This window comes from Bos indicus x Bos taurus, chromosome 4 (assembly GCF_003369695.1).
Source record: "Bos indicus x Bos taurus breed Angus x Brahman F1 hybrid chromosome 4, Bos_hybrid_MaternalHap_v2.0, whole genome shotgun sequence".
In the NCBI taxonomy this organism is placed as follows: domain Eukaryota; kingdom Metazoa; phylum Chordata; class Mammalia; order Artiodactyla; family Bovidae; genus Bos; species Bos indicus x Bos taurus.
Window position 1 is genome coordinate 48,584,785 of NC_040079.1, and position 23,678 is coordinate 48,608,462.

General features: G+C 47.9%; 1 protein-coding gene across 1 annotated transcript in view; it reads right to left on the reverse strand.

The window, feature by feature from the left end:
• Nucleotides 1–23,678, reverse strand: part of GSDME (gasdermin E) — a 75,866-nt gene that overhangs the window by 17,693 nt on the left and 34,495 nt on the right. The window contains exons 4-5 of the mRNA XM_027539351.1: nucleotides 7,612–7,783; nucleotides 5,706–5,826 (exon numbers count right to left, since the gene is read on the reverse strand). Of these exons, the coding sequence (XP_027395152.1) occupies nucleotides 5,706–5,826; nucleotides 7,612–7,783 (293 nt within the window). The remainder of the gene's footprint in view (nucleotides 1–5,705; nucleotides 5,827–7,611; nucleotides 7,784–23,678) is intronic.

The window sequence follows — 23,678 nt, forward strand, 5'->3', positions numbered from 1 at the left end:
TATTATCTGTACTTCTGAACATGTGTGTAACTTCCCAAAATAAAAAGTTTTTTAAAATAATAAAAAGAAATGCTCCTTAAATACTTTCACATTTGAGAGCCCAACTAGGGTAACTAAGTTGTAGGTAAAAATGTAACGGTGTGTTCTTGCTAAGCAAAAACAGTGTGTGAACTTAATGAGGATTCTCCTTCTGACCCACCTCTTAGAGTAATGAAAATAAAAACAACAAATGAGACCCAATTAATCTTAAAAGCTTTTGCACGAAGAAAATCATAAACAAAATAAAAAGACAACCCTCAGGATGGGAGAAAATATTTGCAAATGAAGTCGTCAACAAAGAATCTCCAAAACACAGACAGCTCAACGCAGCTCAGTAATAACAAAAACAGAATGACACAATCAAAAAATAGGCAGGAGATCTAAATAGACATTTATCCAAAGAAGACATACAGATGGCCAGAAGGCACATAAAAGATGTTCACCATCACTGATTATTAGAGATGCAAATCAAAACTATAATGAGATATCACCTCACACTGGTCCGAATAGTCATCATCAAAAAATCTACAAATAATAAATGCAGAGGAGTGTGTGGAGAAAAGGAAACCCTTCTACACTGTTGGTGGGAATGTAAATTGGTACAACCACTATAGAGGTTCCTTAAAAAATAAAAATAAAACTACCATATGATCCAGCAGTCCCCACTCCTGGGAACATAGCAGGAGAAATCCATAATTCAAACAGATATAGGCACGCTCACACTATTTACAATAGTCAAGACATGGAAGCAACCTAAATGTCCATCCACAGGAACAGAAAAAGATGTGGTACATATGTACAACGGAGTGCTTCTCAGGCATTAAAAATAAAATAATGCCATTTGCAGCAGCATGAATGGACCTAGAGATTGTCATACTGAGTGAAGTCAGACAGAGAAAGGACATATATGGTAACTGCTTATATGTAAAATCTGTTAAAATGGTACAAATGAACTTATTTACAAAACATAAATAGAGCTACGGATAGAGAAAACAATTTTATGGTTAACAAGGAAGAAAACAGTGGGAGGGGATAAACCAGAAGGTTGGGATTAACATATAGTAATTACTATATATAAAACAGGTAACTAATAAGAACCTACTATATAGCACAGGGAACTCCACTCAATACTCTGTAATGACACATACGGGAAAAGAATCTAAAAAAAGAATGGATTTATGTATAATTGAATCACTTTGTGGTATACCTGAAACTTAACATGGTAAATCAACTACACTCCAATAAAAATTTAAAATGAATACATATACACATAAACACAGAGGGAGAAATGTTTTTAAAAAAATCATATTCTCAGGGAGAGTAGGTGTCAGTAGATCATGGATGGGGGCAGGAATCTGCTTGTTAGAAGGCACCTGAAACTAACACCACATTGTAAACCAACTGCACTTCAATAAAACATTTTTTAAAAAAGAATGCGCCTTCTTTTTATGCTTCTATTTAATAATCTGTGTACAGGCTATGGAATGAGGATGTGGCTGAGCTAGTACTTGCATAACATGTGGAAGGTGCGGGTATTAACACATTTTGAATTGGTGTGGGCACTAATAACATCCATAAGACAGGACAGTTGTCAAAAGACAAATGAAACAAGCTTTCACTTACTCACTCAACCTACCCACACTCCTGGGCATCCAGGATGCCCCGGCTGACTCCACCCGCTACACCAGGCACCAAGGTGGGTAAGTGTGAACCCCCAGGTCATGCTCCCGAAGAACAAGGACCACGACCATTAACACAGCCTCAAATGCTGCCCAGAGCCCTGTGGGGCCAACTGTATTTTGGGAGTCCACAGCCCCAGCAGTGCTCTTCCTGTACACATGCACAGCTCCTCTGCGGGCAGTACCAACTCCTTCACTCTGCAGCATCAGACATGTTGCACGGAGCCAGAGATGCAAAAGGGCTACAACCTAGGCTTTGACAATGACTAAGATACAAGTGGAAAAGGTGGAGGGGGGTCACTGAAGCCAGACTGGCAGGTGCAGAGAAAGAACCAGTGGATGAAGAAAGAACTTCTTATATGAAGCAGTGACTAAGTAGCCCCCTGAAGCCTGGTAGGAATTAGCTGGGCCAAGAAGAAGGGAGCACTCTCCAAACAAAGGCTCACAGCAAGCAAGAGTGGAGAGTTCCCAGATGGTGGGTTAACTTTGGAGGTGCCAGAGATGAGCAGGAAGGCTGGACACAACGTGCCTAGGAGTGCAGACTTTATCTGAGGACAAAGGGAGCCTCAGAAGGGCATTCAAGCAGGTGAGTGAAATGACCAGACATGCATTTTTAAATAATCACATTAGCTACACTGCTAAAATGGGGAAAATTCGAAGCGGAGGAGCCAGTTAAAGGCCTATGATGGGAACAGGGCGGGGGATGTTGCTACCAGCCTCTGGACCTGCAGAGAAGTGCACAGACCCAGGAGGGTGGAATGCACAGGTTCTCGTCCACAGGTGCCCGGTAAGTTCATGCTGACACTGCTATATTTAAAATGCATAACCAACAAGGACCTACTATATAGCACAGAGAACTTTGCTCAATATTATGTGGCAGGCTGGGTGGGAAGAAAGTTTGGGGGAGAATGGATACATACACATGTATGTCTGTGTCCCTTTGCTGTCCACCTGAGACTATCACAACATTGTTAACTGGCTATACCCTAATACAAGATAAGTTTAAAAAAAAAATAGTTTGTGCTGAAAGGACATTGGTAAACGCTTAATTCTACAAAGCAAGGACTAAAATTCAAGACGAGAACATGATATTTCTGAACGTCCACATAAGAGGGGAGCTGTTGGCAAAGAGAGGGGTCATGGCTGAAGGAACCCCTTGGCAAAGACAGGCTCACTGATATCTCCCCCAAGGGACACAGAGGAAGTAACCTCCTGGCAAAGTTTCAAAAGACAGGACGGTTGTCAAATGTACTCACACCCTGAAGGTAGGAGGAGAGATCAGACAGCCTCTTAGTCAGACCAGCGCCTGCAGGGGTGTTTATGAAACCAGATTAGAATGTTGTGCAGGAAGAGCAACAAAAAACACAGATGGGAAAAAGAAGCAGAACCGGCTTAAAAATCAGTGAGTTGCACAGAACAAGAGCCTGACCAACACACTGTATAGGCAGGGCAGGCGGCGGGAGAAGGCCGGGGTATGAGAAGTGAGCCTAAGGAACCCAAGAACTCCCCAGAGCACCTCTGCTCAGCAGCACAAAGAGGAGTTTATTTTCAAGACAGAGGAAGCAAGCCAAAATGAAAGGCTTGAAATGGAAATCCAAACAGGAGAGCTTCCCCAGGCAAACTGTCTTTCCAAACCCCTCTGTTGGGCGGCCACCAACAGCGCGGACACCTCCTCAGAGAAACAGGGAGGGGCCCACGTTGGTCCCCAAACCAAAGGGTTCTCAGAACCCTCATGGGCATATCCTCCTTGAAGGCCAAGTTTCCAAAAGGCCTGACAAAAGTGACACCCCCACCACCAGTCCATCTGCACAGGACAACCAAGGCCTCAGCGGCCAGGGCTGGAGTCACACAAGCCCCTGTGGTGACACAGCATGTCACATGCTGGTAACAAAAGCCGAAAAGTGAAAGTGAAAGTCGCTCAGTCCTGTCCAACTCTGCGACCCCGTGGACCATAGAGTCCATGGAATTCTCCAGGCCAGAATACTAGAGTGGGTAGCCTTTCTCTTCTCCAGGGGATATTCCCAACCCAGGGATCGAACCCAGGTCTCCCACACTGCAGGCAGCTTCTTTACCACAAGGGAAAGGGATTCCCTTGTGGCTCAAGGGATTCTTGAGCCACAAGGGAAGCCCAAGAATACTGGGGTGGGTAGCCTATCTCTTCTCCAGCGAATCTTCCCAACCCAAGAATCGAACCAGGGTCTCCTGCATTGCAGGCGGATTCTTTACCAACTGAGCTATGCTGCTGCTGCTGCTGCTAAGTCACTTCAGTCATGTCTGACTCTGTGCAACCCCATAGATGGCAGCCCACCAGGCTCCCCCGTCCCTGGGATTCTCCAGGCAAGAACACTGGAGTGGGTTGCCATTTCCTTCTCCAATGCATGAAAGTGAAAAGTGAAAGGGAAGTCGCTCAGTCGTGTCCGACTCTTAGCAACCCCATGGACTGCGGCCTACCAGGCTCCTCTGTCCATGGATTTTCCAGGCAAGAGTACTAGAGTGGGGTGCCATTGCCTTCTCCAACTGAGCTATAAGGGAAGCCCTATAACAAAAGTCGAAGGGAGAACTTAATCTAATGAGGCAGTGTGTTCAGTGGACAGAGTCTTTCAAAAAGAAAGAACAGAATAATAATCACGTCTGGAATGACACAATTTTGGAACCATGGACCTAAAGGATGTTGATCACAATTCTTGGTATTCCTGGTATCCTGTGCATCCCTGACCAACGCCTGGACCAGCTTCCTACAACTGGCAGCTTCACTTTTCGTCACCTCCCTGAAACACAGAATGCTCCATGTGTGAAAGAAAGAGGGAGGCTCAGTGACAGTGCCCCATGCCCCTCACGTGCCCACTTGTCTACCGTCCCATCAGGACAGTCAGCGATCTGAGAGCCCATGGAAGCTGAACCATGATTCCGCAAGTGGCTGAGTGAGGGCAGAAGCCTGAGTCCCAGAAGAACCCCTCATCCCTGGCCTGGTCCCCCACCTGATAGAAAACAACCCAGGAGGGCAGGAGGCAGCTGTGGGTGTGCGTGGCCCGTCCGAGCACACCCTTACAGCGCTATCACCATGGAAAACTGAAAGTGCACAAGGACGGCGAGAGTCGTGCAGCGAGCCTCCGCACAGACACTGAGCAGCTGTGGCCGCCTCCCTCGTCTCCACCCTCACACTCACACCACGCTCCCCACCACCATGTCTGAAGCAAACCACACAGTTTCTTTTCACCTGTGAGGAGGGCACTGTAAATCTCTAAAAACTAAGACGACTCTTCGTAAACAAAGCCACAATAATATGACCATACCTTAAAAAGTTAATTATTTATGATGTTACATATATTCATTTCTGTCCTCAAGAAGCAGTTTTCTTGGCCTCCCACAACCTCTTGGAAAGAGTGTTAAGGGAAGAGCCCTGAGCACCTAAGAGCATCAGTCACACCAGCTACTAAAGCCTTATTTTCTTCAAGTGACACAGTGAACTTCCAGCTTTGAACACACTGGTGATCAGACAGAAAGGTCAAATGCAGCTTTTTGGGCTTCATGCTGGGGGAAGGGAGGTAAGATAATTAGGATGATGACAGTATTATAATAGCCAAGGTGAGTACTTAATAAGCCACCAGTGTTCCAGGCACTTCACACGCCTCATCTAACTTGCTCTCCACGGCAGCCCTGTGGGGAATGTCTTTCCTCTCCCAGACACAGGAAGCCGAAGCTCAGCAGGCTTCAGCTAGCTGCCTGAGACCTCACAGGACCCCATGGCACTCGGGCTGTGCCCTGTATGTGAAACACACGCCCCATGCGGACATCTGCACCAACACCCTCGGACCACGGCCGGCCATCTCACTTGCCGTGGGACATCCCCCAACTCTTCTGATACCTCTTTCCTCTCATCCCCAGAGCAGCAGGGAATCCTCTACAAGATGAGCCTCAGGGTAAAATGGGGTGTCCCTCCTCAATGACTCAACCCACCTCCAGAGCCCCGAGCTGAGGCATACTCACCGAACTGGCCGTCTGCCCTCACGTACAGCTCGATGACGCCATAGGCAATGGTGGTGGGAGCTGGGATCTCCAGCACCACGTTGCTGTCCTTGATGATGTTCCCATCCTCCATCGCCGACACCTGCAGGAAGGGTGCATGCTCCCACCTGTGCGCTCAGGCTCCCCTAGGCTTCTCCTGCCTCCCATGTAACCAGCCTCGGCCCTGTGCCCAAGAAGTGCCGGGAAACTGCCCACAGAACTGGGGGGAAAGGAGAACCAGCCAGCAGGGGTCAGGATTTAATCCTTGTCGGCCTCATGATGTCCTACACATATTCTAAAGTCAGTGGCCAACCTGTAGCACAAAGGCAAGAATCCAGAGTTTAGGAGATAGTAAAGTTAGGTCTATGATGCTGAGTAAAGAAGATAAGTCAACTTCCCATTTCCCTCATGGAAGATTATGGAAACAACTTTGAAATCCTAAGAAAATCATCAATGGTAAGAGTCTGACTAGGAGAACCTAGCTGAGAGCAAGATCCCCTGAGCACATCCTCCCAGACCAGGTATGTGACACACTGTGCCATCAGATAAAACTGGGGAGAGGCTGGAAGGAAGGGGCACAAGGAGAGAAGGATGGCCAGGAAATGCCGAGTCAGCAGCAAAGCTCTCTCCAGACCCCGTCACAAATCTGACTCTTGCCCACTATGGCCTGGGGAGGATGAGAAGTGGCTCAGATGCTGGAGATCAGAGGCCTTTATAGCGACTTGATCCTGGTCAGAGTGTGATAACTACCAACCTCCAGACACCCCAGCAGGCTCCAAGCCTTTGGTGGGGTTCACTGTGGACAGAAATACTGGCAGGGCCAGCTAAAGCCATCTCCCATCAGACCTCATCACTCTGTCCAGCCTGCCCAGCCCAGGGAGAGTCCAGCTCCAGATCTGAATCTCCACCTCCTTCTAAATATTACATTACTGGGTCCTCTGGTATAATTTGAAAGTTACCCCAAGAAGTAAACTTCTAAGACCAGAATATTAGGCACTATGGAGGGGAGGCAGTTTGGGGTTAGAGCCTCCTGTTCAGTTCCACTGAAGCTCAGGGATCAGCTTGGTAGGACTGTAACTTAATCCAGAAACATCTGTTTATGTATATTAAAGACACATGTGCTGATCTTTACCTTTCCTAACTCAATCCACCAGGGATTTAAGGCAGCTAATCTCGAAATCGTCATTTCTGAGACCTTTGATTCTTAGGGGCTCTAGGAGTTATCTGTGCATTGGCCTGGCCGGTGTTCATTTGATCCATTTTTTGAAGGGGGAATGCACCTGATTCACCCCGGTATGCCAATCTAAGCATCCCATTGCCCTGGCCTTGGGTTTGCTTCAGGAATGGGCACAGCCCAAGATGGTCCAGTGCCTGCCTGCCTGGAAGCACTCCTTCCACTAGGGATGGGGTGGGATGAAAGCCAGGAGCTGCCACCCCATGAGCTTATATGAGAGGCAATCCACCTTCAGAGAAGGCAGCTCACCAGCTTCTCAAGTCCTGGATCCAGCAGTGACTGAATAAAGTAGTGAAGACAAGTCGCTCAGTCATGTCCGACTCTGCAACCCCATGGACTGCAGCCTACCAGGCTCCTCCGTCCATGGGATTTTCCAGGCAAGAGTACCGGAGTGGGTTGCTATTTCCTTCTCCAGGGGATCTTCCTGACCCAGGGATCAAACCCAGGTCTCCCACATTGTAGGCAGATGCTTCACCATCTGAGCCACCAGGGAAGTCTCCTAGATCACTCCAAATGTTTCAGTTACAGGAGCCAATCAGTTCTTTCTTGTTTAAACCAATTTGAGTTGGATTTCTGTGAACTCCCTACAAGAGTCCTGATGAATGGAGACCCCACTCCCAGAGGGCCCGGCGCCTCCCTGGGCCAGGCGCGCACCTGCACAGTCCTGGTCTGGATCCCCACCATGCCACCACACTTCTCCTCAATCTGGACATGCTCAGATATCACGCACTTCTGCGTCGTCACGATCTTCTGCGTCAGGACACACAGGACCGCGTTCTTTCTCTCCAGCACCTGCTGCAGTACCGGGTTCTTCAGGTTGATTGTTCTGAAAAAAGAAAAGGCCCGTGAGTGGCCTTGGGGAGGTGGATGCAGCGTGAACTATCACTTCTTGCACAGCTGGCGGGTGAGGAGCAAACAGGTGACAGCCAGCATCCGTTATTTCCTGGTGCTTAGAGGGGGCCAGCTCATCCAGAGAGGCAGAAACCGAAGTCTCCTGAGGCCACCTCAGAGCTGCCAGGCCTCCAGAGAAAGGCTGGCACCACAGGGACGGGGGTTCCTGTCAAACAGCCATGCTGACTGTCACAGAAAAAGAAAGACACCAAACAGGTACAGGAGCTGCAATCCATCTGCTCACACCCTGGGCACTCCACTCTGTCATTTAACCAGAGGCCAAGGGACCATCCCAGGCACGGGCAATAAATACAGGGTGACTGAGGTGGGGGATGCTGACCAGTGCTTCCCACAGAAGAGAAGGGGACAGGCTTGAGGAATGAATAGCAAGGGGAAACTTGGATTTTAATTCTAAAAGTATTTTTTAATCTGTCTGTCCAGGAAGGATATGTAATCTCTTAGAAGGGATTTTAGAAGGGCTTCTCAGTTAGTTCAGTAGTAAAGAATCTGCCTGCCAATGCACAGGGCAGAGGAGACGTGGGTTTGATCCCTGGGTCAGGAAGATCCCCTGGAGGAGTAAATGGTAACCCACTCCAGTATTCTTGCCTGGAGAATCCCATGGATTCTCCAGGAGCCTAGTGGGCCACAGTCCATGAGGTCACAAGAGTCAGACACAACTGAAGAGACTGCACATGCATGCAGAAGGGATTTTACATCACTTTACAGATGGAGAACTGAGCCCAGTAAGGTGTGGCCCGCCCAGGTTTCCCAGCAGAGACCTGGGGCTCCCAGGTGGCTACTCCGGGGAATTTCAAGAACAAGGTCAATTCCCATCTACAGAAGATAATGTGCTGATTAGAAGCAAATGATGTAATGCCCACTCTGGAAGCCCTGTTCAATGCTATGAGTCTATGGGTGGACAGGAAAAAAACCAGATTGGAGTTAGTGGCAGCACAAGAACAATTACAGTGTTCACCCTGTGCTTTTTAAACAGTCCAAGGTGAGTTACCTTCAAAAGCTTGGCCCCATCGCCAATCCATGCAGTGGCTGTCGTCCCACCCCCCAGGCAGATGCAGCTTCTCCAGGCTTCAGAAAGCATCCCCAGAATGGAGGCAAGCAGCTGGAAAGATCCTGTCTCCATGAAAAACGCTGCCTGGGCTGGAAACAACCCATATCCATCAACAGATGAACGGATACACCAATGTGGTCCATGCATACAATGGGACATTATTCAACCACAGAAAGGAACGAAGCTGACATGCTACAACACGAAGGAACCTTGAAGACATTATGCTGAATGAAAGAAGCCAGGTACAAAGGGAGAAATACTGGATGATTTTACACATATGAAATATTTAGATCAGGCAAATTCTCAGCCACAGAAAGTAGATTTAAGGTTATCAGGGGCTGGGGAAGAGAGAATGGGGGACGGGGGTTCTTGTTTGATGGCTACAGAGTTTTTATGTAGGGTGATGAGAAAGTTCTAGAAATGGATAGTGGTGATGACTGCATGACAGTGTGAAGGTACTTAAACCACTGAACTATGCACCTAAAAATGGTTAAAATGATAAAATTTATGTTATATTTTATCACAATTTAAAAAAGTAAAGACATGTCCATCGACAGATGAATGGATAAAAATGTGGCACATATATACAATGGAATATTACTCAGCCATATAAAAGAACAGAATTGGGTCATTTATAGAGATGTGGATGGGCCCAGAGTCTGTCATACAGAGTGAGGTAAGTCAGAAAGAAAAAAACAACTATCATATATTAATGTATATATGTGGAATCTAGGGGCTTCCCTTGTGGCTCAGATGGTAAAGAATTTGCCTCCAAATGCAGGAGACCTGGGCTCGATCCCTGACTCAGGAAGATCCCCTGGAGAAGAAAATGGCAACCCACTCCAGTATTCTTGCCTGGAAAATCCCATGGACAGGGAATCTATAAAACAGTACAAATGAACCTATCTGCAGGGCAGGAATAGAGATACAAAGAAAAGAGCATGGGCTGGGGGTGGGTTGAATTGGGAGAATGAGATTGACTTATATGACTGCCACGTGTAAACAGATAGCTAGTGGAGACCTGTTATCTCTGAGCTAGCTCTGTAAGCTGAGGTGTTCTCAGGTGACTTAGATGGGTGGGACGGGGGGTGGGGGTAGGCGGTGGAGCCAAGAAGGAGGGGCACTTCACAGATACGCATGTAGATACAGTCAATTCACTTGGTTGCACATGGGCTTCCCAGGTGGCACTAGTGGTAAAGAACCCGCCTGCCAATGCAGGAGTCTCAAGAGACGTGGGTTTGATCCCTGGGTCAGGAAGATCCCCTGGAGTAGGAAATGGCAACCCACTCCAGTATTCTTGCCTGGGAAATCCCAAGGACAGAGAAGTCCACAGGGTCACAAAGAGCCAGACACAACTGAAGCATCTTAGCATACATGCATGTACAACACTGTAAAGAAATAAAAATAATAATAAAGACACGGGGAAAACTGTTCAATCTTGGTAGTGGTCAAAGAAATGCAAATTATAACAATGTTTCACACACATTAAGTAAGTAATAAAGATAAATCAACAACGACAAAAAGGCTGCGCAGGGCTCCATTTCCAGGAAGGCAGACAGAGGGGAACCTGCCTGGCGGGGGCTCCAATCCCAGCTCTGCCCCTCCAGCTAGGTGACTGGGAGCGAATGGCTCCCCCCCGCACCTTGTTATCCTTGTGGATACACTGATAGTGATGCTGTCTCTTGCTATGATCGCTGTAAGGTTTACTCAAGAGGCCACATGGTGAGCAGTCAGCATGTGCCAAGCAGACAGTCAAATGCCTCCCGAATGCTGGCCGGCTCCGGCCACCATCCTGTATATCCCCCTAACCGAGGCCCCCAGAACAAAGTCCCAGGGTGTGCACTTGATGGGAATGATAGGCAGTCAATTGGGTCTCAGGTGCTTTTTCACATCTGTCATGCCCTTAGAACCTCCAGTGGACACATCTCATCTCAAATCCTTCCCCCAGGCAATGAGACCTTTAGCTCTGACCCCTGCCTCTGGGGACCCCACCTTCTGCTGTCTCTCTGCGCCTTAAACGTACCAGGTCAAGGCCTGCCCCAAGACCTTGATACAATGTCCCCAGGGTCCCCACATCTGACACAAGTCACTTCTCAGGCAGGCCAGTGTTCCTCGCTCACCCTGTACAGAGCGATACCCACTCACACTGTGACACGCTAGCATGTGGACATGACATTCACATACTCTCAAGAGCACACTTCCACATGACACTCTTCCGGGTCCTTCGTTTATCTGTTCATTACCTGTCTCCTCCCTCTAGACCAGTAGTCCCCAACCTTTCTTGGGACCAGGGACCGATTTCATGGAAGACAGTTTTTCCATGGACTGGGGGTGGGGGGAGATAGTTTCCAGAAAATTAAAGCACATTACATTTACCGAGCACTTTATTTCCAATCTAATGCCTGTATCTGGCAGGAGATCCTGGCCTGTGGCCCAGAGGCTGAAGACCATGAAAGTGTTAGTCACTCAGTCTTGTCTGACACTTTGTAGCCCCATGGACTGTAGCCCCACTGGCTCCCCTGTCCATAGAATTCTTAAACTCATGGAAATAGGGGTTGTGCACGCCAAGGGCACAGTACATAGTTTTGGAATAAATGAATAAATAAAACGTGGGGTGTTTTTTTCGTCTTTGTGTATCTGCCTTAATGAACATGCAAATGTATGAGTAGGTATGCATCTGTGGGAAGAGAGAAAACAGGAAGATGGAGGAACTGGAGGATAAGCAGTGTGGTTTAGAGAACGACGTGTAGCGATGATTCTTCCTGTAGACTGTGTGAGGCCTATGGACACAGATTGGAAGATGAGGGCCAGCATATTCACCAGCAGGATGTACATTTGAACCAGGCTTTGCTGACCTCCTTCTGTTGCACAGCATCTCCTATTCTAGCCAATTCTTGAAAAGCAACTCCCTCAATTATAGCTCAGGTACTGGCTCCTCCCCATTTGATGAGCAGTACATCAGAAGCAGCTACTCCCACCCACAAGCCCAGAAATAACAGCAGAGGAACAACTGAAGGCTGCCTTGCGGCACCTGAAGTGATTCTGGTGGGTTGAAAATCACTGCAGTGCTTCGCGGTCTAAACGGATCCACTAGAGTGCTTGATATTGCCTTAACCAATGTTCAATTGTTTGAAAAGAAAAACCTCTGGGACTTCCCTGGTGGCCCAGTGGTTAAGAATACACCTGCCAATGTATTGCATAGACATAGGTTCGATCCCTAGTCTGGGAAGATCCCACATGACACAGAGCAACTAAGCCTGTGCACCACAAGTGTTGAGCCTGAGCTCTGCAACAGGAGAGGCCACCGCAATGAGAAGCCCACATACTGCCACAGACTGCAAGCAGAGAAAGTCCCCGGGCAGCAATGACGACTCGAGGTAGTCAAAAATAAACACATACATATACGTGGTGGTTTAGTCACTAAGTCGTATCCAACTCTTGCAACCCCAAAGACTGTAGCCCACCAGGCTCTTCTTTCCATAGGATTTTCCAGGCAAAAATACTGGAGTGGGTTGCCATTTCCTAAACCTCAGCCTAGACCCCCAAGACTCCATTGCTTAAAATGCCCACCTCCCTCCAGAACCCCCACCTCAAACACCAGAAAGAGGAGGGGGAAAGGTCACATTTCCTTAAACATAACTTCCTTACGCGTCTGAGAATAGCAGTCCTGAGACGCTTGTGGGGACCAGCCAAGCACCTGGGAGGCTTCCTGCCCTCAGAATACCTGAGGGGTGACCTCACCATGGGTCAGGGGACAGAGCCTGACCAAAGACAGGGTGCACCTCCCAGGCTGAGATCTGGGTGACTGGGGAGGAGAGTGTCACAGGGCACGTCCTCTGGCAGGCCGGCTGAGAGCTGCTCAGTGGACAGGCAAACACTTCCCACCCAGGTCACTGGGATTCTGTTTCCCAGGACGGTGCTGCCACCTTTTGGAAACCGAACACTGGACAAACCAGCTCATTCTCAATTAAGAGAGGAGGCTGGTGTAGACAGAGGGGAAGCTAATTATCAGAGGCAGTAGACTGTTCATACAGGAGTCTTCACAAAGCAACTTCTGGAGTGAATTCTGCCCCATCTCCACTGGTCCTCCAGGGCCCAGACACAGAATAGCTCATAGGAGCCTGGTCCCAGCCCTCTTGGAGCAGGAGTCCTTGTGTGATGGGACTCACCTCGACCTACCAAGTGCGGAAGCTAGCGGTATTTCCATGTAATTCATTTACTTTATGTGCGTGTGTGTGTGTGCTCAGCTGTGTCCTGTATGCATTTAAAGAGATTCACGGGTATCTTCAGATTACTAAAGTTCAAAGAACAAAAAGTTTAAAATCCTAGAGCAAGGTTTCATAGATGAAGAACAAGGAGGCCCAGAGAGGTAGCAGATAGTAACCAAAGTCACAGTTGAAAGACCCAGGCTGGTCTTTCACAAGGCCCCACCATCCACAGGAGCCCCACCAATGCAGGCTCCCTTCTCTGGGTGAGCATTCCTGAAGGCTATACCAGGAATTTGACCTTTATCTCTTGTATGTCCATGTCTACACATCAGTATCTTGCCTGTCTGGTTAGACCAGTAGCTGAGGAGTGGAAGGAGGGACCATACCCAAGTCCTCTGGGAAACCATGTATCCGTGCCAGCCTCTCTTTTCTGATCCCATCTTCTGATGGCTGCTCTTAGGAAATCCTTCCTGGGGTCATCCCTATTGCTCCATCTCTCCTGGGTTCTATTAAGAACCACTGAACAACACGGACAGAAGCTCTTTAGAGAGAGACACAAGGGAGCTAGATGGCCGGGAGATCAGGGGTCGGGGGGTTTCACCTTCTAAGTTTTGACCTTTAGCATTTAAATCATAGGAACATATCAATTATTCAAAAATTTGTCATTAGCATTATGCTACCTATCCAGTTGGTGGAGAAATGAATAATTTATCACATAAATCCCAGAGGGCAGGGTTGGAATAAAACTCACTCCCCAGTCCAGCCAGGGGTCAATGCCACAGCTGGAGAAATGGAGCAGAAGGTTTCCCACAAGAAAATAAGCAGCTTGATGCTCTTCGGCCTCGTCACACATTTTTAAGGACCGCCCAAGGTTGCAGATGGCAAGTTGGTGCTAGAACAGGGGGCCATGGAGGCAGTAGTATGGTCAACATCAAAGGGCTGGACCCAAAGGAACAGGTCTGGAGGTAAGGCAAAGGAGTACACACTAAGCAGGGGAGAGAAGAGCACCCCTTCCTGACCCCACAGACCCACTGCCCCCCGCCATTCTCCTGTGAGATCACCCTCCTCTGTGTGCCCACAGCTCCGTGCAATGCCAGCACCTACAGCCAGCCCGCAATGGGCCCAGCTTTCTGTCTCCTCACTGGGCCACTGCCTCTCATCCCTGAGCCTGTTTGCACATCTGTCAAGTGAGGGCTGTAAGAGGCCACCTGTAGTGACCCACGCTGTACTTATCTGAAAATATTTCTTTCCTTCCAATAATGATGGGGAAGCCAAGTCAAGTTCCCCCCCACCAGCTGGCCAGAAATATGCCCAGAGTTTTCAGGTAAGCCTTCAGGCTGGGGAGCAGACCCTCCAAGCAACTAAGAAAACAGCTACATGGATACAAGCCAGTAATTCTAGGGGTGGGGTAGGGGGGAGACCAGGCAGGAGCTGCTGGAGGTGGGGGACAAGGAGGGAAGAGGAGTAAAAAGTGTGGCTCCAGCCCAGCGAGGCTGCTGGGGAGCGGCTGTGGGCCAGAGGAGGCCGCAGGAACACAGGCTCCGCTCCTATGGCACCTGACAGCTCCCCAGGCCCAGCCCTCGTGAAGCCGCCTCCTCTGCAGGCTGAAGCGCTCATTCCCATTCTCTCTACTTCTCAGGCTTTGAAAACCAGATGCAACCCACAGAGAAGAAACCCAGAGAAGACTTTTAAGACTCTAACAATATCCAAAAGAAGGAGGGAAGCGGTTTTCTTTCCTAAAGCATAATGCAGCCCCCAGGACCCCCTCCCGTGGAGACAAGGGGAGGGCATGCTTTCTGAGCAGACTCGTCACCCCCAAACTCATTCCTGTAACTCCACAGATAACTGGGTCCTATTGTGTCTGGGCTAAATGCTGGGGATTCTCAGTGAGCAAGACCAAGGCGTCCTTGTTGCCACAACCCTCCTTTGTAATATGTCCTAGAGGAACAGGGCTTCAAACAGAGCTCTGATAAGCTGCTCCAAAAAGTAGAGTATGTCATAAGAGAGTAGACACAATCGGCTCTGATCCAGTCTTCTGGGAGAATGTGAAACTACAAGGGCCCCAGGGGACGGCTAGTTCTGAGGTAGGAAACCAGTTTCATCTTGAATACTGCCTCTGATGCTGTCTACCCACCAGGAAAGGATTCTAAGGCTGAGACTGAGTCTTAGAATCCTTAAGCCAGGAAGAAGTGAGAGGCAACAGAACCACGACTGATTGGCAAAGTTTGCACAGGCCTGGGACCCTTCAGAGGTTACAGACTGGCTTGAATCCCATGGCACACATCTTCTGACTATCAGACCAGTGCTCTTTCCACTATGTAGCTCTAAAGACTGATGCAAGAGGCTAAAGGCAAAGGCACTCTGAAGAGACTGTGCAAGACTGTGGGGGTTGGTTCTACCATCTCTCTAGGAACAGAGATTGGGACATCGTGCAGAGCCCCAAGATGGCGGCAGGCCTGCTACTGCGAGAGTATTAAGCCAGAATTACTAACCCAAAGGAACCTAGTTACATCCTGATGATTAAGGCTTTAGCAATTTAAGTATTTCTCCCAAAGGGTTTTGATTTATTGGCTAACGCCGCAATTAAAAGGAGAAGTGCGTGTTCGCCAACCAGTTGTATAGCAGAAAAATTAGAAAGGCTATGGACATCAGGTCCATGCACATTGCTTGTAAACTTGGCTTTGCTCTCCTGACATTTCATCAAGCAGCAAAGTCAGCTTCTCTTTCGATAGTCAGCCTCCTCCAGTCTATAGACCTGGCAAAACGATCCCACCAAGGCCATGACTAGAGTTTATTTCAGCAGCCACCTCCTCAAACCCTGAAAGGAACGTGACTCTGTCACTTCCATGGCCTGCTTAACCCCCAGGGGGACAGTCCTTTCCCAGGTGGAGTCTGTGCAGAGTCTGTCCAGAGAGAGAAGGGGAGGAGGGCTGGCCCTTCCACTGTGTCTGGTTTGTTCCTGTGGGCACCACACTGACGTCCCCTGAGTGTGATGTACCACTAGCTGCATCCTTCAGTTTTGTTCAGGTTTGGGAGCCTGGTACAAGGGCAGGAAGGGGTGACGCAGCCCCACAGGTAAGTCTTGGCCAATCCTGGTAACTCCACTGTTCTCAGCAAGGATTGGATAGGATGGGCCATCTGTGGCAATTCTGTCCATTAAGACTTGAGGAAAAGTCTATTAGGGGTTTCTGGGAGGATCTTTCTCTCTCTTAATCAGAGGCACAAGGAAGAGACCACTCTTCTGACTTTGGGCTTTGTCTGCAATGCAGTCGTTTGGGCACCAAGAGGAAAACTGGGTGGCTGGGACAAGCAGTGCATGGAGGCTGCCACAAGGGGGTCCCACTGAGCCACCGAACGAACCAGCCACCAGGAACCACAGGTGAAGGTGACTCATCCTACCTGGGGAGGTTTTTTATGGGCGGTAACGACAGATTCTCTTTACAACTAAAGACACTCTATCTGGTCCATGAAGTTACTGTCACCCTTCTTTCGCAGAGGACAGAAACAGCGAGCTCATGAGCCCCTGATGCAACAGCATGCCACTAACCAGGGCCAGGAGGAGAACACAGCTGAGCCTGTCCAGCCCCAAAGCCCTGTGTCTTCCCATCTTCCCTCTCCCTGTGGGGCCTCCTCTGGGCCCTGTACACAGAAGCTGCTTCATATGTGCTTGATAGCAAACAAGCAGTCTCTCTGCTCAGTTCCCTGGGAAAACTTCCCAGAGACTGGAAGCAGACCCTCTCAGAAACCCAAGCAGCCACCACTGGCAATCTCCATACCAACCAACACTCCATTTCAACCATTAAAAAAAAAAAAAGAAACTTCCCACACAGTCCACCAGAGATGCTCAACCCGGAGCCAGGGCCAGGGCAGGAAGTCATCAGAAACTGTACCCTAGGGCCGCCACTTCCATCTGCTGAGGAAAGCCCTGCTGTGTCACAGGACTGTGACATCAGGACTGTAAGCTGGCTGGGGAAAAAAAAAAAAAAAAATCGAGGCACAACACTAACAACACATTATAAGCAAAGTGACAGGGCCACCCCCACAGCGTGGATGCCCCCAGCTCTGGGGACACTGCCAGCTATTCAACACCTTATCTCACTCACTCACAACCAGGGAGAGAAAGGAAAAAGTGACTGAGCAATTACGGACTGTCAACCTTTCAGATGGAGTAATTAATTCACTGCCACCTGCAGAGGTGATGCAGCAGGTCTGAGAGATGCTAAAACCGAATGAGGCTGATGCAGGGAGGTGAGCTCACGCAGAAGCCCATGGGCCAGTTTTTGCCTTCCAAGGTCTGTGCATCTGCAGCTAGATGGAAAACTCAGGGGTTTGGTGGACCTGGGCTTCCATTTAAGTCCAGACAAACTAGTGAACCTCTGCATTTCCATTGCAAAATGAAGACAAACCAAGTATTCTTTCAAACAAACAGTGCTGATGGTGCTGCAGGCACCGTGAGGGGCCAAAGGTGAGCAAAACAGGACATTCCAGGAGGGACACAGACGTGGAATCAGGCAGTGACAAGAGTCACCCCACAACGGGGTTGGTGCTCCGACAGGGGAATCAGTGACGTGGCTGCTGAAGGAAGTGGGAGGGAATCTGATGAAGCTGACAGAGGGAGTCTGCATGTGAACTTCGTGTGTGTGGAGGGGACTGGTAGAGCCTTCAACACGGCGGGGGCCGGGGAGGGGGTGAGAAAGAGCCTGGGGCACTGATGCCAGGGACTGAAAGAAGTTCAGGGGGCTGGGCCTGAGCGGAGGAGAGCGTGGACATCATCCCTAAGACAGTGAAGAGCACAGAAGGGCACACACCAGGCACAGACATGATCCAACAGACTGCCACGCAGAAAATCAAACAGAGAGGGTGACTGGGTGCAGAGGGACCAGCCAGAGATGCCTGAGACATCAAGGTGAGAGTTGGTGGTGGCCTGCAGCAGGGCAATGTGAGGCTGGGGCATGAGAAGAGCAGGACAGATATTCGAGAGGCAGAATCAACTAGTGGGAGACTAGGTGTGGGAGGGAAGGCCAGGAGGGAGCCGTGTCAGCAGATTTCTGGCCAAGACAACTGGACTTAACGCTGCACCAACCAGCACCTGGAGGGGAGTCAGGCAGTGAAGCGGGTATGGAGAGACAATGAGAAGTTCAGTGTTGGGTGTCAGACACGGCATGAAAGCTCCACGGGAATAAACGTCTGCTCGCCTAAACTCTAACTCCTAATTCCTGCCGACCCAATTTTGTACATCACATCTTGCCAATTTTTAAACATATTTTTTCACTTCTCTGAAATCAGGATGTTTGTAAATGAACAGATGACCTGTTTAGTTGGCAGTGTTCTTAGTGGTATATACAAGGGTGGTATATACAAAGGATGAAATCTTGGATTTGATGAAATTATGTCTATCAACCTTAAAAGAAAACAGTACAAGAATTTCTCTCCTTATGACATAAGTCCTACCTAGCTCCAGAAAAATCTGAAGTAGCCTTTAAAATAAAGTTCATAGGACAGAATGATTTCTGTAAAACAAAAATTACCCCGGGATCAAATATTGAAAAGAATCCTCAGAAGACCCACTCCTCCACAGGAGGGGCTCGGCTCAAATAAAAACAAGAGGTCAAACAAGCGTCCCGAAGTCCCCAAAGCTGAGAACTAAAACACAAACCAGGAGACAGAATAATCTAGAAAGAAAAAAAAAAAAACAACAACCAGCAAGAAACTGACTGACTTACAGACACCACAGAGACGGGCATGGCCTGGAGGTCTCAGGAAAGATACCTTTTACAAAACAGTGGGTCTGAGGATCTGATGCGGCCTTGAGAGCTTTATTGCTGCTCTTTCCAAAAAGGATATGATGAGAGACGGTAATAGCTTACTAATACTGCTCAAGAACTTCATACACCTTTGGATTTCCCTGGTGGTGCCGTGGATAAGAATCTGCCTGCCAATGCAGGACACACGAGTTCGATCCCTGGTCTGGGAAGATTCCACATGCCATGGACCAACTAAGCCCATGAGCCATTACTTCTGAGCCCATGCTCTAGAGCCCACTAGCTGCAAGCGCAGCCAAAAATAAATACTTAAAAAACAACCTTTAAAAAAAAAGAATTTCATACATTTTCATTCAAGAACTGAACAAGCATCTCCTGTAAAAAAAAAACAGAACATTCTGTAAGAATAACCCGTGTGCTTTCCTGACTTTCATATGCCAAGAAACATGTCTAGGTCTACACTCATTCCGGAGAAGCCAGGCTGCTGGCACATGCAAGTCTGACTCACTGAAGACAGTCAGTCCTTCCATGGTGGGGTTCACGGTGCAGACCACATGGCTGCCTGCCTCCTCCACAGAGGAGCGAAACAAGGCTGCAAGATGTCAGCATCAGAAACCCCAAGGGCTTCACTTCATTTCTCTTCTGAAACTGCATCTTCTGCCCCATCACAAAACACTAAGGCACCCCTTACCTTCCCACAGCTCTGACCTTTGCCATCTTCTATAGCCAGGCTCTATTGGGGGCTGCTCAGAATAGCAATAATTATGGAAGTGTTCACGCTAATAACTACAATTTTTGAGAACTTGCTATGGGCCATGCTTTGTTTATATGTTCTTATTTAATTCTTACAAAAACTCCTTCAGAACATGAACCCCATTTCACTAATGAAATTTTTTATTTCAAAAAAATGAACCTGAAGTTTACCAGTTAGCCTAAAAATACCACCACCAAAAACACCAGCAAGAAAAGAGCAGGAAGAGGGGCTGCTTGACGCTCACATTCCCAGACCCTAAGATGCCTTCACCTGGTTTATTTTGCCTACTTAAAGACTTTCCCCGTGGAAGAAAAAGAAGAGCGTAAGCAAAAGAACAAGATTCAGGAAACTCTCTTTCTCCAAGTACACGTGGCTAGAGGTCTTTAAATTGTTAGGCACAAACTCTATTAAAAATAACAATGCCAGAGAAAGACACGAGCTCACCTCATCTCATGAAAACACCAAAATGAGAACTAACTGCTAAAAACCATTGACAAAAAAAGACACTGAAACGTACCACAAAAGATCTAAAGACAAAGAAGAAGCCATGAGACAGTCGGAGGGTGTAATGGTGATAAAATCAAATCCCATACCTCCTCACCCAGAATGGGCAACTCACAAATGGGAAAATAATCACATCACAGAGGTTCCCCCCACAAGAATGAAGGTTCTGAGCCCCAAGTTGGGTTCCGAACCTGGTGGGGGTATCTTAAGCATTGGGAGGAGGAACCTCAAGAGCATCTAACTTTGATGCCCAGAGGCATTTTATTGCAGGAATTCCACTGAACTGGAGAAAACAAGAACTCCACTCTAAGAAGGCGCACACAAGTTCATGTACACTAGGACCCAGGGAACAAAGAAGCGACCTTCTAAGAGCCTGGGCCAGACCTACGTGCTAGTATCCTGCAGAGGCAGGACACAACTATGAGTCCCTGCAGGGACAAAGACAATAGTGGCAGCAGTTCTGGGGAGTACTCCTTGGCGTGAGCCCTGCTGGAGGCCACCATTTGCTCACCAAGACCAGGCCCCACTCAACAGCCTCCACTCCTGAAATCTCTCAGGCCAACCAACCAAGAGGGGAAGAACACAGTCCCACCCACTGGTAGACAGGCTGTGCAAACTCTTCCTGAGCCCACAGCTGCAGAGTCAACAGACCCCTTGAATTGCCCTTGCCCACCAGAGGGACAAGACCCACCTCCACCCACCAGTGGGCAGTAAACAGTTCCTGCCACCTGCACAAGCCTCTCAGTTCAGTTCAGTCACTCAGTCGTGTCCGACTCTTTGCAACCCCATGAACTGTATCATGCCAGGCCTCGCTGTCCATCACCAATCCTGGAGTTTACTCAAACTCATGTGCGGGGAGCTGCCCGTGAGAACGGGGTCCTCTGTCCGAAGGACACAAGCTCTGGGAGCTGCCTCAGTCCTTGAGGGTTTGCTTGCAAACATAGCTCTCTGTCCTGCCACCCCAGAGATTAGGCGCTTATTTACTGCAGACACCTGGAGTTCTGTGCAAACTTCTCACGCACAGAGAAATGTTATCTGGTGTAAGAAATAATAACAGGGTGCCATTCCCATGCTCTCAAGATTTCTTGTGACTGTAAGATGTATAGGTCAACCAAGAAAAAATGTCAACTGTCTTGTCTTTCTCACCTCTTCTGTATAAATATAAGATGCTGAATAAAGTTGGTGTCAGACTGCGTCCCTTCGTGGAGACGTGTCTGAACCTCTCGACCCCATCTTTGTTGTAGTCTCTTGCTTTAGTTTCTTTCTTAGCCCCGCCGTGCACGTTCTCGGGACCTGATCGACTTTGCAGGCTGGCACCGGCAGGTGGCGCCCGAACAGGGACTCGGGAATCGGAGCGCGACGACGGCCGCTGCCCATCAAGATTGAGATAAGTAACAAGGAATTCCTAATTATTTGAAGGGCAGGGAGTGTTATTGTCGAGAGTAATAAATCATGGGACAAGGCAATAGCCGCCAGTTATTTGTACATATGTTGAAAACTATGTTAAAAGGTAGGGGAATTCATGTAAATAAGTTACAGCTAGAGAAGTTTTTACTTTTTATAGAAGAGGTTTGTCCCTGGTTTCCAGAGGAAGAAACAGCTAGTTTGGAAACTTGGAAAAAGTCAGAAAACAATTGCAGACATATTATTCCTTACATGGTCCCAATCGTGTCCCTGTGGATGCTTTTTCTTTGTGGACTCTCATAAGAGACTGTCTGGATCCTGAACATGAGGGACATAAAATTCAGATGGCTCTCCGGGATTCCACAGAACCCAAAGTTGCAGAGCCTTCGGCCCCTCTGCCTGAGCCACTTTATGCTGTGCCTGAGGGAACAGCTTGTAAGGCTGGAGGGAGTGATGATGTGTTAAGCTCTGATGAACAGGAAGAGTTAAATGAACAAGCGGCTCAGTACCATAGAGAGGATATGCCTTGGGAGATGATGGTTAACATGCAATCCCCCTCGGGAAAAGGGGAATTAAAGCATTCAGGGCTTTCTGAAGAACAGCTGGAGAATTTAATTCAGAAGATTGTTATAGCAGTAAAAAAGGATGTACAGGGAGACTCCCACTCCAGCCAGCCTGTGCCTCCAGCATATCCCCCCTCGGTTCTTGCTGGACTCGATTCACCTCGGCTTTTTGTAGAACCGCGAGCGCTTATATCTATCCCTGCTTCTTTGCCCGGTGAAAACATAAAAATTAAAAGTGAGATATTATTATCTCTTCTTCAACAAGCAATTAAGCGAGCTAATGAAGAAGGAGAATATATTCCCGGGTTTTCAGGAATCTATCCAGTATTTGAAAATGCTCAACAGCAAAGGTATTATGAACCGCTGCCCTTTAAGCAACTGAAAGAGTTAAAAATGGCTTGTGCACAATACGGCCCGACTGCGCCATTTACTCAGGCTATTATAGAGGCTTTAAGAAATCAAAATCTGCCACCTAATGATTGGAAACAGGTTGCCTGAGCTTGTTTATCTGAAGGAGATTATTTACTATGGAAATCTGAGTTTGCTGAACAGTATGGGATCACAGCCGATATCAATCGGTGACAGGGACTGAACACCACTTATGAAATGATGGTGGGAGAGGGAGATTATCGAGACACTAATAATCAACTTAATTATTTGCCTAGAGCCTACCCTCAGATTAGTGCTGAGGCTCTACGAGCATGGAAAAAGCTTCCAAATTCAGATAAAAAGACTGAAGATTTATCTAAAATTTGCCAGGGGCCAGATGAACCATATCAAGATTTTGTTGCCCGCCTGCTTGAGACAATTGGTAAAATGATAAGAGATGAGCAGGCAGGAATGGTGTTGGCTAAATAGGGTTATTGCCTTAGCTGGTTTTAGTGGACGGCTTGATAATCACTATCCCTCGGATAAAATTTTGCAATTTGCTCACTATCACCAATTTCTCTTCCCAAAAATCGTTGTTTCTCAGCCCCTTGCCGATGCCCTAACTGTATTTACTGATGGCTCTTCTAAAGGAATAGCTAGTTTGATTATACAGGACAATACTGCCGCCTGGCATACTAATTATAAGTCTGCTCAAGAAGTAAAACTACTTGCCGTTTTTCAGACTCTATTACAAATCTCTGCTCCATTTAATTTATATTCTGACAGTCAATATATCATAAGAGCCTTAAAGACTATTGAGACTATTCCATTTATTGGTATCCTGAATTCTACTATCCAAACTCTTTTTCGTGATATACAACATTTAATTTGCTCCAGAGTTAATCAATGCTATTTTGGTCATATTCGTGCTCACTCTGGACTTCCTGGACCTTTAGCACAAGGCAATGCTTTGGCTGATGAAGCTACACGTATGATATTTCCTTCATTGGAACAAATGGCAAAAACTTCTCACAGCTTACACCATCAAAACAGCAATAGCTTAAGACTTCAATTTGGCATTACTCGAGAAGCAGCCAGACAGATTGTTAAACAATGTCAAACATGTCCTCAATTTTTTAGCATCCCCCATTATGGAGTTAATCCCCGAGGATTGTTGCCAAAGGATATATGGCAAAT